This window comes from Podarcis muralis, chromosome 15 (genome assembly GCF_964188315.1).
Source record: "Podarcis muralis chromosome 15, rPodMur119.hap1.1, whole genome shotgun sequence".
NCBI lineage: Eukaryota > Metazoa > Chordata > Lepidosauria > Squamata > Lacertidae > Podarcis > Podarcis muralis.
In genome coordinates, this window is record NC_135669.1 from 38,538,367 (window position 1) to 38,556,931 (window position 18,565).

General features: G+C 48.1%; 1 protein-coding gene across 4 annotated transcripts in view; it reads right to left on the reverse strand.

Moving 5' to 3' along the window:
* Nucleotides 1-3,684: 3,684 nt before the first annotated feature.
* Nucleotides 3,685-18,565, reverse strand: part of TADA2A (transcriptional adaptor 2A) — a 33,522-nt gene continuing 18,641 nt past the window's right edge. For all 4 annotated transcript variants that reach the window (XM_077919365.1, XM_077919364.1, XM_077919363.1 and 1 more), the window contains exons 11-16: nucleotides 17,365-17,475; nucleotides 13,370-13,441; nucleotides 11,942-12,074; nucleotides 11,023-11,066; nucleotides 7,748-7,821; nucleotides 3,685-4,117 (exon numbers count right to left, since the gene is read on the reverse strand). In XM_077919365.1, coding sequence (XP_077775491.1) covers nucleotides 3,932-4,117; nucleotides 7,748-7,821; nucleotides 11,023-11,066; nucleotides 11,942-12,074; nucleotides 13,370-13,441; nucleotides 17,365-17,475 — 620 coding nt within the window. In that variant the 3' untranslated portion in view covers nucleotides 3,685-3,931. The remainder of the gene's footprint in view (nucleotides 4,118-7,747; nucleotides 7,822-11,022; nucleotides 11,067-11,941; nucleotides 12,075-13,369; nucleotides 13,442-17,364; nucleotides 17,476-18,565) is intronic.

Sequence of the window (18,565 nt, forward strand, 5' to 3'; positions counted from 1 at the left end):
TCCTAGCTTCAGCAGCAACGGCAAACAAGCTTGCTCCATCTTCCATGTGACATCCTTTTAAGTATTTGAAGATGATTCTCATATCACCTCCCAGTCTTATTTTATCCAAGCTAAACATACTCAATTCCTTCAACCGTTCCTCACCAGGCTTGGTTTCCAGACCCTTTATCATCTTGGTTGCCCTCCTCTGCACAAGCACACCTTCCAGCTTGTCAGTATCCAGGTCAGTCACCTGGAAGCAAATGAACCTAACCATATGTTGGCAGCCGGCTTCATTTAAAAATAAATAAATGTTCTGGGCTAGTAACTTGCTATAGAGGCTGTTGTGATGATGTTTGCATAACACAATCTGGTCTACAGAATCTGCCCTTTCTTGACATTTGTCTTTGGCTCTGCGATGTGCAATAGCCTCATTGTGAGCCAGCTTTATTGTGGTTAGCCATTCGCATTGGGGAGGTGTGTGTATGTGTGTGAGAGAGAGAGGTCGATCTTCATTTCTGTCACATTTTTTATTTTTTGTAAAGCATTCTTTTGCTCTGCTAACATCATGGTTCTGGACTAGAGTCAGAAATTTTAAAAAAATAACCAGAGAAGCATTTAAACACCATGCAGTATTATTTATAGGGACCAGACAAAAAACAGCAACCGCCAAACACTCCAGACGACTTCTGGTTTCCAGATGGCCTGGAATAAAACAGAGACAATGTCGGCTTGTCCTATGAGGAAGACATGCATTACCATTCAGCCTCCTCTCCAACTCAGACCTCTTTACTTGCTGAGCTTGTCAGGTAGACTGAAGTGAACAAAGGCCTTGATTACCTTCCTCCCAAGGTGAAGGGAAGTGGCCTAGCTAAGCCTGGCAGGACAGTGTACTCTATGGCATTAACCCCTTCACATATTAATTCAACTTAAGCATGTTGGTTATATGAGGCTTCCTATCCCACAAACCCCAAAGCTTTTCGGTCTCCTCCTCACCCCACCAGAGTTCAAAATAGTCCTCTAGCCTTACTCTTGGTTGTTATCCTTACATCCCTCTGATTTGTTGCCTAATCTGGCAGCCGTAGGTAGGGTTAACACATCCTTTCACGAGAGAGGCTTTCCTGTGCCTTTTAACAACTGCATACCTTGGTACCTTGGTTCTCAAATGCCTTGGTTCTCAAACAACTTGGAACCCGAACACTGCAAACCTGGAAGTGTTCTGGTTTGTGAACTTTTTTCGCTTTGCAAACTTTTTTCAGAAGCCAAACGTGCTCTGTTTTGAGTGCTACGCTTCCGATTTGAGTGCCACACTTCTGTTTTGAGTGTTATGCTGAGATCTGTCTGTTTTTGCTATTTATTTTGCGTTTTTGTTTTTGCAACTGTGTCGGCTACTGATTGGTTGATTGTGTGCCTGCAGTACATTGTTTATTGATTTCATTTTCATCGATCAATAGTCTTGTTAGATAGTAAAATTCATGTTAACTTGCTGTTTTAGGGATTGTTTTTAAAAGTCTGGAACGGATTAATCCATTTTGCATTACTTTCTATGGGAAAGCATGCCTTGGTTTTGGAACACTTTAGTTTTGGAACGGACTTCCGAACGGATTAAGTTTGAGAACCAAGGTACCACTGTAATGAGGTGGAATCAAGACAAGATACGGCTTTCTCATTTAGAAAATATGCATTGTCTGAACGAACTTTCTCATCAGCATGGCTGTTTATGGCATAAGAGCCCAGTTCGCAAAGGAGCTGACAACTTTATTAGCAGCCTATGCTTTGCAGCCATAGTGGTGGTGATGACAGCTTAAGAACACCTTTGTCAGGGACCCCCCAGTGGATTCTGTGCTGTTTTCCCTAGCAAGCATTGCTTTCCATTCTCTGCTGGTTTGGTACTTCCCTAATGAATTAGTTCTTTGAGCCTGTTGTAAGTTTAGATCATTGTGGCATCTTTCTTATCATATACGGATGCCTTGGAGTAGCTGTGGCATCGATAAGGTATAATGCTGTTGTTTTCATGTGGATTTCATTTTTTTAACTCGCAGGTTAATCACACGTTTCCTTTGAAAACTATAGGGAAGGGCCATAGCTTAGTGGTAGAGCATCTGTTTTTCATGTAGAAGGTCCCAGGTTCAATCCCTGGCATCTCCAGGTAGGGCTGGCAGAGATCCCTGCCTGGAGAGTCACTGCCAGTCAGTGTAGACAATATTGGGCTATATAGACCAGTGGTTTGACTTCGAAGGAAGCTTCCTTATACTGCTCCTAAGCAGTATAAGAACAAGACTCTCTCTGTGTGTGTGTGTGTGTGTGTGTTGGGTACTCATGAATGGTAGGTGTTTGTACGAAGTCATTTAATGGTACAATGTATTTATGTTCTTAAGTGTGTTGTGTGTTGAATAACAAATGACTAACAAGAATTGTTGTTGTCGTTTTACTTCCTGCTAATAAAGGTTCTGTTTTGAGTAGAAGTTCAACTAACTGAATTCGTGAAGAAGTACTAAAAGTTCCATGTTCCCTGCAAAGCAGGGGCATGTGGAATAGATGGGCTGGTTTCTGTTTTCTTGCCTTGAGAGCTGCTATGTAAAGCAAAGCTGGGCTTGGCATAACCTGTACTTCCGAACATTCCTGATTTTAAATTTTTAGGCAGGGACAAGTTTCTAGGCCTCATGGTCAAAAGGAAACAAACACTGCCTCACTGGACCAGTCTAAGGTCTCACATTCCATTTCCAACAGTGGCTGGACAGATGTTTCTGGAAGCACCTAAGGCTACCTGTGTATAGAGCTGGAGGCTAACTCTGATGGCTTGTCTTTGGCATCTGATATGCCAAAGTATACTGCCAGAATAATTGGAAATATTATACACACAGAGAGAGCTAAGAGATGCTCCAGTATTCTGGTGATGGTACACCTGTAGCAGGGACGGTGTCCTTCCAGATGTTTTTGGGACTCCCAAGCCCAGCCATGGTCAGGGATGATGGGAGTTGTAGTTCAACAGCATTTGGAGGGATTTGTGATCTGAAGCACCGTTCATTCATTGCTTGTTACCACCTTATGTACCTGCTATTGCTCTTCAGTCCTGCACAACTCAACATTGCGGCCAAGTTTTACTCAAGAGTAGACCCATTTGAATTAATGGAAACAAGTGAGTCACACCCATTATGCTTAATGGTGTCTGCTGTGGGTAGGACCAGCATTGGCTACTGTCTCCTTTCACCTGCCGGCCCATCCTGAACCAGGCATTTAGGTTTGGGCAAAATATGGCCTACAGATTGGAGCCACTTTAGGTAAGGCAAGCACATTTGAACAAATACTCTACACGTGCATGATTTTTGCACGCAAAATAAATCTGAATTCTTGATGCAGAATTTAGACACTTTCAAAACAGATGACAAATAACTCTTATTATTTTCCAACTGTCTTCCTAAATTGACATGCCTCCCTCTCCCTCTCTGAATGGTGTAATTTTAGAACGGTGCAATTTGGGCATGTGATGCAGCTTTTAGCTCCTCCGGCACGTGCCGAGCCTCTTGAAGCAAACAAGTTTTAAAAGGCAGGAGCCTGCGAGCTGGAAGGGGAGAGGCGAGCCGAGCTTCTCCCTCGGTTGGCTCTCCCACACAAAAGCTGAGCACAAAATGCGTTTGGGAGCTGCCGTTCGGTGCTTAAGCTCTTCCCGAGTGCCAAGGCAAAAAAACAACAAAGAGCAACCTCTGCGCTTCCATCCTTTTTTTAATCATTGCAAGAGGTGTGAAGGCCCACTCCATACTTTAATAATAGATTACACGTCCCACAGCGCTTCCCAAAAGTTCATCGCTGCAGAATGCCAACAAAACATTACATAGTACAGTTTAGAACAGGATGAGAAGCCAGCCTTCGTAGCGAGCTCTTCGCCATCCTATCCGCCGTTCAGCAAAACGGAGGGTCTTTGAGTAAAAGCAAAAGGCTCCCGCTTCTCCCTTCAGGCTTTGGAGATGTATCCTTCCCGGATAAGGAAGTCGTAGATCTTTCTGGTTTTGTTCACATCGATCTTGATGAGGGCTCGTGCCTGGGCAAGCCTCAGGCCCCCTTGCTTCTGGCACTCGTTGACTAAGGCCGCTTTGTACTCCAGGTAGGCTCCGGGGACCAAGCGAACTACCTGGCAGAGCTGGGAGAGAAGGTCAGAGGTCACGCACGCCCCGTCAAACATTTCCCCACCCTGCCCATCAACTTCCCCAAGGCTGCACTACCTCGGTAACCCTTCCAGGTACAGTGGTACCTCGGGTTAAGAACTTAATTCATTCTGGAGATCCGTTCTTGACCTGAAACTGTTCTTAACCTGAAGCACCACTTTAGCTAATGGGGCCTCCCGCTGCCGCCGTGCCGCTGCCACACGATTTCTGTTCTAATCCTGAAGCAAAGTTCTTAACCCGAGGTACTATTTCTAGGTTAGCGGAGTCTGTAACCTGAAGCGTATGTAACCAGAGGTACCACTGTAATGGAAATATTTCAAAATCGGGGGGGGGGGGGGAGAGCAGCCACCCAAAAATAACATGTAGATGGAGTCCAGCTGCAGAATGGGGAAATGGAGTGTGGGGAGATAGAACACAAGAGTTGGGGAACCCTTTTCTGCTCGAGGGCCGCATTCCCTTCTGGGTAACCCTGCTGGGGGCCACGTGCCAGCAGTGGTCAGGGCCAAGGGCAAAAGTGCACAGAGCAATGAAAATGAACGTTGTATTTCGTGCAGTAGGCTTGTTTCTATGCACCTCTTGCCCACCCTCCGTCCAGATAAGCAGAAAGCGTTATTAGAATCCACCACCCTGCTCCAGCCAGACACAAGCGCTCCATGGGGTTGCAAAGCGAGCCCCGCGAGGGGTGGAGTCTGGGCTTGGAGGGTGTGGCTGGCGAAGGGGTGTGGCCTGGGGCGGGGAGTTGGGCTGCATTTGGCCTCTGGGCTGTGGCTCCCTAATCCTCTACTGCAGCATTCTAGACACAGCTTCCCAAGGTGGGTGTCTTTCAGCAAGTCATTACAAATGGAGAGCTCCCAAAGACATGACTGGAACAACACATGCCCTCCAATAATCCAGAAAGGCCATGTGTTTATCATCCGCCGAAGGTGGGCAAAACCCAGGCTTCTAAATCTCTGCCTGCGTTTGTGCGCATTGGCAGGGAGGGAGAAGAGCTTGCTCCTTCGCAGCACTAGGAAATATAACCAACCTGGGGCGAGGGGGCTAGCAATGACTGACGGAGCCTGATGGGAGACATGCCAATAAGGACAGCTGCCTCTTAATCCCCCGCAGTCGGGCCAAGCCTGCTCCCTTTTATATCTTTTCACAAAATTGGCACTCGGCTCTGCCCAGCGATAACAGAGCCAGAACAGTTCTGCGGAGCAAGGCTCTGCAGGCGGGAGTTCTTAAATCCTGGAAGTTTATTAGGCAAACCCCCAGCCTCTCCCGGAGACTGAAATGGGGCTTCTGCAAAAGGCCCGCAGTCCAATTTAGCAAGGCGGCAACAGCAGCAGCAGCTGGTCCCCCAAATCCAGCTCGCCTCTGAAGTTCCCAGTGCTATATAATGACCCCGTTGGAGACACCAGCTGCTTATTTCCCCCGCTCCTCCTTCCTTTTAATAAGGAAATGCTCTGGCAAAACCTCCGCCAGGAACGAGACGGCAAGAGCAGAACGTCTTGGGGAAACGCAGCTCCTTCTCGGTGCCGCAGACAAGGCGGCTTCACCTGTAACGCGGGAAGGCACCCAAAATGCCAATTTAGTAGCTAACTGGTGGTGTGTTTTGTCAGGCCGGGAAAGCTTATGGGAAAAGGCTGGACATCTATGATTTGCCTGGGAGCAGCAAAGGAAAGCAGCCCCAAAGGGAAGTGGTGTTATCAAGTGGCCCCAGAGGAGGGCTGGAGAAGTACAGTGGTATCTCGGGTTACATACGCTTCAGGTTACGGACTCCACTAACCCAGAAATAGTGCTTCAGGTTAAGAACTTTGCTTCAGGGTAAGAACAGAAATCGTGCTCCGGGGGCGCAGCGGCAGCAGGAGGCCCCATTAGCTAAAGTGGTGTTTCAGGTTAAGAACAGTTTCAGGTTAGGTACGGACCTCCGGAACGAATTAAGTACTTAACCCGAGGTACCACTGTATTGTTGCCGTCTCCTGAAAATAAATCCTGGCCCTTTTCTTCTGAACAAGCTCACTTACCCTCAACTCTTTTTCTTTTTACACACACACACACACACACACACACACACGGCAGCACAGACACATAGATCCACACTTGGGCACACACGTCTTTTTTCAATATAAGACTAGCTGAGCTGAGGTGGAGGAGGTATTCAGACCCTGTTTTCAGATGCTGGAACACAGAAAGGTGCCTTACACAGAGTCAGACCACTGGTCCGTTTAGCTCAGTGTTGTCTATGCTGAGTGACTGCAGGGTTTCAGGAGCGGGGGTTTCTCTCCCTGACCTGCCTGGAGATGCTCAGGCACTGAACCTGGGACCTTCTGAGTGCAAATCAGACGCCCTGCCACTGAGCTAGAGCCCTTCCTGGCTGAGATCAGGCAGGCCCTGCCCCTGCTGAACTTCTGGTGCCTGGTGACGACGAAGTGTCCATCCCTTCTATTTTACGGTTAATTTTAACCGATTTTATGCTGCGTCCCTTTTGTATCCCTCCTATATTCCTATTGCACACTGCTTAGAAATTGCAGTTTTAAACTGTACAGTCATACCTTATGTTACATTTGCTTCATGCTACGTTCTTTCAGGCGACCCATAAGTACCGGAAAGGGTTACTTCTGGGTTTCACCGCATGCGCAGAAGCGCTAAATCGTGCTTCATGCATACGCACAAGTACCAAATCATGCTGCGCACCTGCGCAGATACGGCGCTTCAGGTTGCACTCTTTTCATGTTGCGAACGGGCCTCCAGAATGGATCCCGTTCACAACCAGAGGTTCCACTGTATATACGTTATGTAAATAAAGTAAGTGTGGGGCTAATGACATTCTCTTAAGAATGTCGCCCAGCAATATAATACTATCCATAACTGACCCACAGTCGCAGGCAAATCTAGTAGCACACTTGTGGTTTTGTAACGATGGGTAACGTCACAAAGAATCAAGTGAGCCGGTAATTAGGGCAGCCTTGTAAACAAGCCCATGGAAGTTACTAGCCTGCTAGCAGGTGGCAGAGGGTTCAGGCACTCTTGTCACCTTTGCAGCAGCTCACTGACAACCTATGCTGTGCACAGAGCGGGGGCTTTGCTCCCCTGCCAGCCTGCTTTGCTTCCATGCTAAGTGCAACAGAGGGGAGAAGCAAGGCTGCTGCCTCCCGTGCGCAATTCTATGCACTCACCTGCATGCATCTCCTCACTGCCTGTGGCCACCAAGCTAGCTCTTAAATGCTAGAGCAAATGATCCCTTGCAATGTGTGCCTCAAACTCTCATTGCAATAATTTCACGTCTTTCAGCCAGAGCAAGTTGTGGTGGGGAGGACTGTGGCTCAATGAGAAGAGTATCTGCTTTGCTTGCAGAAGGTCCCAAGCTCATCACCAGGTAGGCAGAACTGTACCCTTGCCTGAAACCCTGGAGAGCTGCTGCCAGTCAGTGTAGACAGTACCGAGCTATATGGACCAATGATCTGACTTGGTATAAGGCACCTTCCCGTGCTCCTATGCAGGCTCCACAATCAGCTACCTGCGTTGTAACTGCTTTTGACTGGGCTTATGGTTTACTGTTGCCCGAGAGGCCAATGGCCCTTTAAAACTGCGGTTTCCCCAGACAGCATCTGTTCCCCGTTTACCTCTTTTTCTTTCTCGTTAAGTTTCTCTGTGCCTGGGAGACCAGTGAGGTTCAGCGGCGGTGCGCTCCGTCTACCTGCGAGGAGATAATAAAAGCAGCATAAACATCCAACTGCGGTTAACAAGGAGCTGGTGGCTCTGAAAATCAACTTTTGCTGTTCCTGAAAATGCTGCGGCAGGTGGGAGGGGGGTGGGAAGTCAGGACAGTCAAAGCGGTGCCTGCAGAGAGCATCAACTATGGTTGCTGTTTTTTTACTCCTTTGATGACTACAGTATCTACAGTCCTAGTGTGCTATTTTGAGAGCACCAAGATGGGGAAAAAACACCCCACCACATTAGCCTCTGATGCACATGACAAAGGTTCACTGGCATTATAGTAACAATGCAGAAAGAACAAAATGAATGCTGTGGCCCTCCAGATGTTGCTATATTGATTTATTGATTGATTGATAACAGGGTGAAACACTCTTTGCCCCACAGCACCAGTCATGTGCTCTGGGGCTGGTGGGAATTTTGACAGCATCTAGAGGGCCGTAGGATCCCTGCCCCGAAAGTGATGACGGTGGCGCGGAAAGGATTTGAGATAATACATCATATGCTGTTGTTTTCCCCCCAAATCTGGTTTTGAGTTGTGTGTGCTTTATGAGTTTGACACAGCATCGACCTCCTTGTTTGGGCTAATAATATCTTTTAAAGTTTATGGGGGGTGGTCCACAGCTCAGGCTCAGTCCCTGGCATCTCCAGTGATGAAAGGTTTCAGGTAGCAGAGTAGCGAGACACAGATGTCTGAGAACGGGAGAGAGCTGCTGCCAGTCAGAGCAGACAATACTGGGCTGGATGGACCAGTAGTAAGACGCTCAGTGTGCCTTGCACTCTGCATTGTTTGTTTCTGGTTCCTGCAACACGCCTAGGCACTGTACCTTCTTGGGGATGGGAAGTATAAGTCAGGTTTGGGCAAAACAGGTATTAAAGGGAGTGCGAGAAGCCTTCCAGAAAGCCACTGGTGTGGGAGAGGTTGGAGGGTTGGAATGTTTGTGGCTGGGGGCCTTCAATAATGTGTCTGGGTTGCTGCGACCAGAATGAGGACTCTCGGCACTGATGGGGAATTAGATGCCGAATGGGCTTCAACATTGAATCTACTTGGATTTTGCTTAATATCAGGGACGGGGAGCCTGTGGCCCTCTGGATGTTGCTGATTCCAACTCCCATCAGCCAGCATGGCCAACGGTCAGGGATGATGGGAGTTGTAGTCCGGCGACATCTGGAGGGCCCAGATGTTCCCCTGCCCTGCTGTGCATAATAGCTTTTGATTGCAAGCTACTCCAGCCTCTGGGACTGAGCAGGATAAAAAAATCCCTATCAACGTGTTTATTTACTCAGCAGTTAAAAGCCCCACTGAGCTCAATGGTACTTAAGTGTATTTACCAGGAAGTAAGTGCCGCTGGGTTTTCACGGTATGCAATTCCTGGCAAATGTGCTCAGGACTGCAGGCAAAAGCAGGGAAGTGCAATTTGCTCAGCTGCTTAAGTGGGGATTTGAACCTGGCACATTCAGCTGTGAATGCACCTGAACCACACCTAACCCTCACACTGTGCAAAGTGGGGCAATGATGGGTGACTGAGACATGTCTATTAGGCTCGGCCACCTTTCCTCTGAGGCGTGCAGCGTGGAAAAAGTTACAGGCTGCAGAGCTGAAATGTGGCTGCGTAACACACTGAAGCTCATTCAGGCTTGCGAGATTTAATCACTGGAAATCTGCAGCCGAGTAATGGCTAAGAGCCCCTATTAGAAAACGAGCTGGCAAGAGAGAAATCTCATGTGTTTTTATTTTTTTAAAAAAATAGTACCCACATTCAAGCAGCCTCCCTTTCGCCTCCATCTTGAGGGGCCCCAAAGCAGCATTAACTACTAATGTCTTTTAATACGTTCCTGGCTCCAGCTCCACCAACGTCAAATATTGCATACGGACCACTGGTTTGGGGGAAAGACGGCCGAGGGACCTCTTCACAGGAAGGTGCAAATTGAGGAGCTGGAGACACAGCTCACAGCCCCTGTATGCGCAGGCAGCCACACGCTTGATTGCAACATGTGAAGTGCTCGTTGCCATGGGATGCCAGCACTGAAATTAGTCCTTGTCAAGCCAGAACTGAGCTCATGACCCTGGAAGAGAAGGGTGTGTGTGTTTGCGTTTGTGTTTGTGTGTGTGTGTGTGTGCTTGTTCTCCCAGCATTCTGTTTTGGCTCGTCTATTCCATTCATTCTTGCATCTATATCCCTCCTTTCCTCCAAGGAGCTCAGGATGGTTCTCGCCCTCTCCAGATTATCCTCACAACAACCCAGTGAATGAGGTTTGGCTGAGATTGTGGTCACCCGGTCAGCTTCAAGCGGCTAAGTGGGAATTCAAACCCTGGTCTCCCAGGTCTCACTCTAACCACCACACCATAAAGGTAAAGGTAAAGGTACCCCTGCCCGTACGGGCCAGTCTTGACAGACTCTGGGGTTGTGCGCCCATCTCACTCAAGAGGCCGGGGGCCAGCGCTGTCCGGAGACACTTCCGGGTCACGTGGCCAGCATGACGAAGCTGCATCTGGCGAGCCAGCGCAGCACACGGAAACGCCGTTTACCTTCCCGCCAGTAAGCGGTCCCTATTTATCTACTTGCACCTGGGGGTGCTTTCACACTGCTAGGTTGGCAGGCGCTGGGACCGAGCAACGGGAGCGCACCCCGCTGCGGGGATTCGAACCGCCGACCTTTCGATCGGCAAGCCCTAGGCGCTGAGGCTTTAACCCACAGCGCCACCCGCGTCCCTTGTTGGCTGCCAAAGATGTAGGAAATTTGGAAGCCTTATCCTGAACTTATTCTGAACTGCCTGAATTGATTGGCAGTGGCAATCCGGGGTTTTGGGCAGGGCTCCTTCCTACGACAGCTCTGCCTGGAGACGCTGGGGAATGTTGTACCATAGACGGCGGCTTTTTCCATGAGTCAATAGACCTTCAGAGGTTTCCTATCCCAGGGGTAGCACCTCTGAGAGGCCCCTGCTCTGCTGCGATTGGACTGGTGGCTTTCCAATGCCTGTTTCCTGGTCAGCAAGGAGTTTGGATGGGAGGAATCTGCAGCTGCCCAGCATGCAGCAACCCAGTCCTTCCTTTTAATAACAGGGTGGTGTGGGATTAGTAGCGCATTAACTGCTAATGGGTATGGCTTGTTTTCCCCATTTCTAACAGCACTGAAACTGGTGCAAGGGCTGGAAAGGTGGGCGGAGCCTGGAAAACACTCACCTGAATTTGAGGTCACCGGCATTGTGGGACTCAGGCCAGAATCTCTGAAAATGAAATTTTAAAACAAAACGTATTATGAATAAGCCTCGTGTGGCATGAGACGGCGTCACGCACACATTTTTTCCTTGTGCAAAAATGCGCCCCCCATCTCAATCTCATTTGAGCCATTTTATACTCCTGGGCCTGACTATCTCATGCTGAGGTTGGTGGGCTTTACAAGGAAAGCCCTTAAATGGGCAGAGCTCTGGCCTAGAGTCTAGTGCTGCACCCCCATCTGTGAGTATATGGTCTGCCTGGACCAGGAAGCTCAAGAGTAGCAGTGGGGCCCTGATGGCTGAGGATGCCAGCCCTCAGTGGCTCCAGAGCTGCCATCTCTGGGGCTTTTGGCCAGGGGCGTGTGGCTCGGGGCTTTTTGGTTGCCTGCGCCAGCGTTACTGGAAGGCAGGATTGTGACAGGCAAAAGTGCAGGAAAGGGCCCGGAATATATGGTAGGGAAGGCACAGAGCTTTCATGAAAAGTAAGAAACAAGTTATACTGGAAAGCACATGGACAATGCCTGCTGAATTCTCAGAAGGCAGAGAATGGGCTAAATTATCATTATTTATTATTTTGGCACAGAGTATACATGTTTCTGGTTGGCAAGGCTTATCCTGGGTTTTCCCAGAACAGGCGCTCCCACCTGGGTAGGAAACACGAATTCCTGTTTTACCAGATTATGTTCTTAAAGTCGCTTAGCTCCACCTTTCTTTCATTAACAAGAATCTTGGTCCTGGGCAGATATTTCATGGCAAAATTGATACAGAAGAACCTCAAAAGCAGATTCAACCACTTACTTTTATGAGACAGCTGCTCCATGCCAGTTTTGCTCTGGTTTCACTAAAAACAACCACCCCCAAACCCTCATTTTTGGTCGACATACATGTCCGCTTGCCGGCTGAGCCACTGCTGACAGGCGCTGCTGTCCTGGATGTACTGAAGGACTTCGGAGAGCATTGTGCGCTTCAGGCACTCCTCCTCGCGGGTCTTTTTGAGCCGGTCATACGTTCTTGCACCTGCGCCAAGAAAACAGGCGTTGATACGGCTCGCCAAACAAGCGAACTGCCACAGGCAGCTGACCCATGCTAAGGCGGCAAAGCAACTTTGACCCAAGTTAGCCAGACCCATGCACCTCCAATGGCTCTGCCCCGAGAAGGGCTGATGTTGGATACAAACCGTATGTACATTAGATGTCAAACGTGGCAGATGCTGACATTCACCAGCGAGTCCTAATGCTGTAGTGCTGGGAAATCCCAGCATTTGCTAGTTCTAGCGGCAATAATTTACACGTGGGAACTTTTTCAGCCCGAGGGCCGCACCTCCTTCAGCTCAGTCTTCTGGAGGCCACTGGTGCCAATGGTGGGCGGGGCCAGAGGCAATGTGGGCGGGGCAATGAATGCATTTGGAGGCTGGGAGTTGTACAGTAGGCTGTGTTCCACACATATACATACCCCTCTCCTCCATCCAGGGAAACAAGGCATTATCAGAGTTCAAGGACACATTCCAGCCGGGCAAAAACACTCTAGGTGCAAAGCAGCCAGGAGGGGATGTGAGCTAGGGAGTGTCCCAAGGGCCAGATAAAAGAGGCTTTTTGGGGGGGATGTGATTTACATAATCAGCTGCAAGAGCCAAGGGTCTCTCGTCTTGCCAGTGAATTACTGACCTGTTTTCAATTTGAGATTGAAATTTGTGATTGAAGTGAGCTCACGGTTAGTTGCTCAGGGATAATTTGTCACGAAAACCAGCTTTCCTTATGGGGGGGTCTTGAATATCCAAAGGCTTAGAAACTCCTTATTCAAGAGACGGCTAGGCTAGGCTTGTCCTTTCTTGTGAGCAAAATCAAAAAGCCCAAAGCAACCACTCAGGCGCCACCTTGGCATGAAATGGTGTATAAATACGTAAACAAACAAATAAAATGATTATGATATGTGAGTTTGTCTGCTGACACAGCAGAGAGGTTTGTCTCTCTCCTTGCTTCTTCAAAGCAGGAAGCTAGACTCTGATGACTAGGCAGGTAGATAAAGTCTTCCCTCTGATGAAAGGCACTCCTGCATTCATGAGTCAAACAGGTAATTCCCCAACGCATTCAGAACTGGTCACCGCTGCAGAATCCAGCCATTTGCCTTGTGGGGCGTTCCCTAAACAATCAAGGGATTCAAAGCAGTTCAAATTGCTGCTTGCCCCACCCCCAAAAGTACAACGGACTGACACGCAAATGAACATATTTCGGATGGAAATTACTTACGATAACGTCCTGCTTTGAATTAAGTGCCACAGCAGCCCAGCCATGGCTTATTCAGCATGTACTTACTGCAGAAATTGGTGATCCCCGCTGTCCTGTACTCCTGAAGTCGTTTGATTTCCCTTCGCAGCTCAAACTCCACTGGGTAGAATAACAGAGACATATATATTAAAAAAGGAATGGGAAAATTCACCCTTGGGTGCCCTATCCACTACTATACAACCCTGGCTCTTCGTACGTAATGCGGTAGCTGGAGTCGAGTCTGGATCCCTCAGAAATTCAGCCTTACCAAGTTTCTAGCTGTCTTTTGAAAAGGCATTTATTTATATTCATTTTTTGTTGTAAATGTGGGGAACACCCCCCCCCCTCAATGTATAAAAAGGAACTCAGATCTACATTGCTTCCATTGGGTGAGAGCATCCCTGGGGACGGGGACAGGCAGACAGGCTGAGACAACTGCTGAAGTACTTTAATGCAACAAGTCTCTCGAAAAGCTGGCGTGGGAGCCAAGTGGCTGCAGACATGTTAATGAACGTGACAAAGGGGAAACCGGGTCTCTGTGAGCCAATCCGGGGCCTGAGAAGAGAGACGGCAAAGCCAGGCAAGGTAGATCGGTGATGCCAGAAATGTAACCCAAGTCCGTGCTAGCCGTCTCGAACGGGGATTAGGCACCAGTGTTTGGAAGAGCGGCTTCTTGTAAAACCGCTTGAAAAAACGAATTTCAGAGGTGGGAAACAGTTTTTCAGCCCGAGGGCTGCATCGCCTTCTGGGGACCATGTGCCAGTGGTGAGTAGGGACAGAGACAAAAGGGTGCAGCAATGAACGTAAAATCTGCCTTCATGCACTAGGCTAATTTCTACACACACATCCTTCTCTATCCTCCGTTGGATAGAAGTGTTGTCAGAGCTCAAGGGCACATCTGTGGGGTGTGAACCAGGGACAGTGAGGGGTTTGGTCTGGGGAGAGTTTTGAGGGCCAGACAGAGAAGCCTGGAGGGCCACATTTGGCCCCCAGGCCTGAGGTTCCCCACCCCTGCACTACAGATTATAGAATATGGTATACTCTTATGAGTGACAGTGTGCAAAAGCTAAGAGGGCGAGTTGGAAGTGCCCCGTTTTTTTTCTGGCCAGAAACTTGACTGAGGTCCTAAGACTAACCTACCTCATGATATTGTAAGGATAATCTGGAGAGGGAGAAAGCCAGGCATGTCACCATGGAGGAAAGGTGAGATATAAATGTAATAAAAAAAAATAAAACTGGCTTTATTTGTAAACTGCTTTAAGGTTTGTTTGTTTTTTAATTGAAGGGCATATATAATTATTACATGTGTCTATGAAGCACACGGAGTTCTTTGAAGTGCTATGTAAGTGCTATATATAAATGCTAAAATTATTATTATTACTCTTAATGTTTATTTGCTTCCAAGAAATTAATGCCGATGCGTCAGGGAAGGGGAGGAGAGGAGGGCAAACTGGCCTATTGATTGCTGCATTTTCAGATATATGAGCAGCACCTGCACTTGATCACCTTAAGGGACATTATGAGCTAATTTTTTTAAAAAAAAACCTTTCCTGAGTAACTAATTAGAAAAGTTTTAGATCTCAATAAAACCACAGCTATGCAGAAACTGCCGCGCCCATTTCTGTGAAAAGTCCCTGGCGTGGAGCACAGAAACAGCTTTGAAGTTGTTGATGCGGGAGTTTCATCAAACAGAAATAAGAGGAAACGTAGAGGGGAATAATTGTTTACAACTGCCTCTGCTGGAATGCAGAGAGGCCAATTAAAGATTGTTAATTATGCAAACTAGATGAGTGGTTAGATGATGGAAGAGTGAGGTACCTTTAAAAGGCAAAGCCGCCGACAGGATGCCAAGTCATGGGATCCCCACAACTTGACACTTAGCGGCAGCCTTGTCAAAATCTTGCTGAAATTCGGCCAGCAAGTGCTTTCTGGGACAGATTTTCTAATAATAAAACAACTCATTAGTAAAGATAAAGGGACCCCTGACCATTAGGTCCAGTCGTGACTGACTCTGGGGTTGCAGCGCTCATCTCGCTTTATTGGCTGAGGGAGCCGGCATACAGCTTCCGGGTCATGTGGCCAGCATGACTAAGCCGCTTCTGGCGAACCAGAGCAGCGCACAGAAACGCCGTTTACCTTCCCACCGGAGTGGTACCTATTTACTTGCACTTTGATGTGCTTTCGAACTGCTAGGTGGGCAGGAGCAGGGACCGAGCAATGGGAGCTCACCCCGTCGCGGGGGATTTGAACCGCCGACCTTCTGATCAGCAAGTCCTAGGCTCTGTGGTTTAACCCACAGCGCCACCCGCATCCCTAAACAACTCATTGGAAGGCTGCAAAACTCCTGAAGTTCAGGAGCCTCCGAGTTCCTCATTTCTACAGCTGTTTCTGTCTCATCCCTTCCCCTCCCCCTCCCCCACAAAAAAGTGACATTCACATGCTTGGGGTGGTTATCTGCAAAACTGAATATTTGGTTTCCGTGAGGGAGAACGATTTCATATATCACTTTTCATTGTTTCCTTCGGGGTAAAAGTGCAGAGACTTGGCTTAAATTGTGGGTGGTTCCTTTGTGCTTATGCTGTTCCTTATTCAAAGCAGAGAGCAATTAGTAACTGTACTTGAATGAGGGCCAGCTTCTCTACTCTGGACAACTGGGTTAATTTCACAACACCTTGCACAAGACGTTGTGTGTATGTACATGTGTCAGCAACTACTGCCTAGAAACCTGTTGCTTTGTTCCAGGCACATGAATCACAACTGTGTTATATACATGAGAGTTTTGCTTCAAGACATGCAAAAAGAACCCAACACAGATATTTGCTGCATGCTAGCTTGGGCAAACGAAACAACAAATATAGCTGTCGCAGTCGGAACAAACTTGCGAACTGCGTCAAACCAGTCACTGGGCAAAGCAGGAGGTTTTGATCCCTTCCCTCAAGTATCTGTTCAACAATGACAGAACAGGTTGTGTGTGGTCATTTCTCTCAACCCATTTTCCTTGCTGATCTCCTGTCCTAAAAGAAGGGGTTGGGAGCATCTGTGGCCAGCATGGCCAATAGGGTCAGGGGTGATGGGAGCTGGGAACGCCAGAGGTTTGGCCACTCCTCTCCAGACCGCTGTCTTCCTTACGAGATGTGCTTTTGGAAATAAAACCTTAACAAGCCCTCGACAGACTTTGTGGCCATAAAACAGCCTGTAATAAAGCTATTTATAATACCACTATTGATCTTCTAACTGAAGCAGCTGTAATAGCCAGACTGGTGAGTGTACTTTATATTTGAAATGCTAAAGACTGGATAGGACACGAACACATCTGTTGGCCTCCAGATGTTGCTGGGCTTCATCTCCCATCATCCCTGACCACTGGCCAGGCTGGCTTGGACTGATGAGAGCTGGAGTTCAGCAACATCTGGTTGCCCACTACCATGCTAAAAACTTGGTAAGCAGAATCCATCACTCAAGCAATGAAAAGAAACCAAATATTTTGTGTGTGTGCCTACATGTGTGTCCACACCCAGCTGTGCTTCTTTTAAGGCAGGCACCCCCAAACTCGGCCTTCCAGCTGTTTTGGGACTACAATTCCCATCATCCCTGACCACTGGTCCTGTTAGCTAGGGATGATGGGAGTTGTAGTCCCAAAACAGCTGGAAGGCTGTTGGGGATGCCTGTTTTAAGGGCTTGGCACAGCTCCAAAGCTTGCATCCCGCTATGGCAGGAATGGAGGACATTCAGCTCTCCAGATGTTACAGAAATACAACTCCCATTAGCCCTAGCAGTCACGGCCAATGGCCAGGGATGATGGCAATTTGGCAACATCTGGAGGGCCAAAGGCACAGGGGCTGATTCAATAAAAAGGTTTCACAATTTCCTGCCTTTTTTACTGTACCACAATTGTGGCAGAAACTGTATATGCCAATGATATTTGGGGAGGGGGACTTTTACTGCTAATATATATAGAAAGAGAATTCATGTGTGATCCTTAGCATGGTGCAACATGAAAGAGGAACACAAGCATGAAAGACAGAAGACCAGGTGATGCCTACATGCGTGACTTTCTATGAATTTGTCGTGCTCCGTCGGTCCCAGGATCCTTGCAAAGCGCCTCATGGTCTCGTAAAGATCTTGAACCTCTTTTGGGTACCTTCTTTCCAGAACTGCAAGACAAAGGGAGGACAAAGAAAGCTGCTTTCTTAGCAAAGGAGAAAAATGCAGATTCAAGGAAAGACCAAGAATGCGATACTGCCTCTTCTCGGGTGGAGTCCGTGAACCATGCGCAGGTCAGATAGAAGTGATCATGTGCTTAGCTGAAAATTCCCTATTTGTGGCTATTTATTCTTAACCATTCTCCTTAAATGGGTTCTCTCTGGGGCTCTGGTCCATTTTCCAGTGGTGGCTGGTGCCCATTGGGACTGGTGGGGCAGAAGGCAGGGAAGCCAATGGTAGGCAGAGTCAGAGCCAATGACAAGGGGGACCGACTTATTCCAGTTTGGCCCTCCTCCTCCCTGCTGGTTTCTACAAGAGCAACCCTGAGACTAAGGGGGAGGAGAAAGCAGGCGGGCAGTGGTGGCACCCCAAACTGGCTGTAACTAAGCAGGGAGGCAGGCAGGTGGGGGCTGGCTGAGGGAGCGGGGGCTGAGTTTGGTGGGGCAGTGTGCCATTTTCCCTAATGGATCAGCCTCCAGTGCTATTTTCAATCACTGAAATGCGTTCCATGGTGTTAGCCTGCTTGTGTGTTCATGTATCTACCTGTAGAACCCCTCCTCTTAAAAATTTGCAGCTGCTCAGTTCAAGCAACACCAACGCAACATCTGGTCATGTGGGGCACAGGTATTACACCTTGTAAGCATGCAGATGTTGGGGCTGTGAGTTATCAGGAATGGACTGACATTTTTCTGCTTAGCAGAATCCATCCATTCTGGGCCAATTAGTACCGAGATGACAATCCCAGCAGGCGAAAGCTGTGGGTGACCATAGTATGTGGCTATTGGGTGTTTTGTCTCCAGCTTAATAACAGCAGTTACAATAGTAACAAAAATACACGTGTATTTTAAGTAGGCTTTTTGAAAAAATGGATTAATATGCTTGGGCTTCTAGTGGCCTCCCATCCAAGAGGCTGATAAGACCCCACCATTACTATAGCCATATACTACCGGCAGAATCAGAGGCACTAGCCTTCTGATACCAGTCACTGGGTGACTATAGCAGGAGAGAGCTGTTTTGCACATGCTCTGCTTGCCTGCCTAC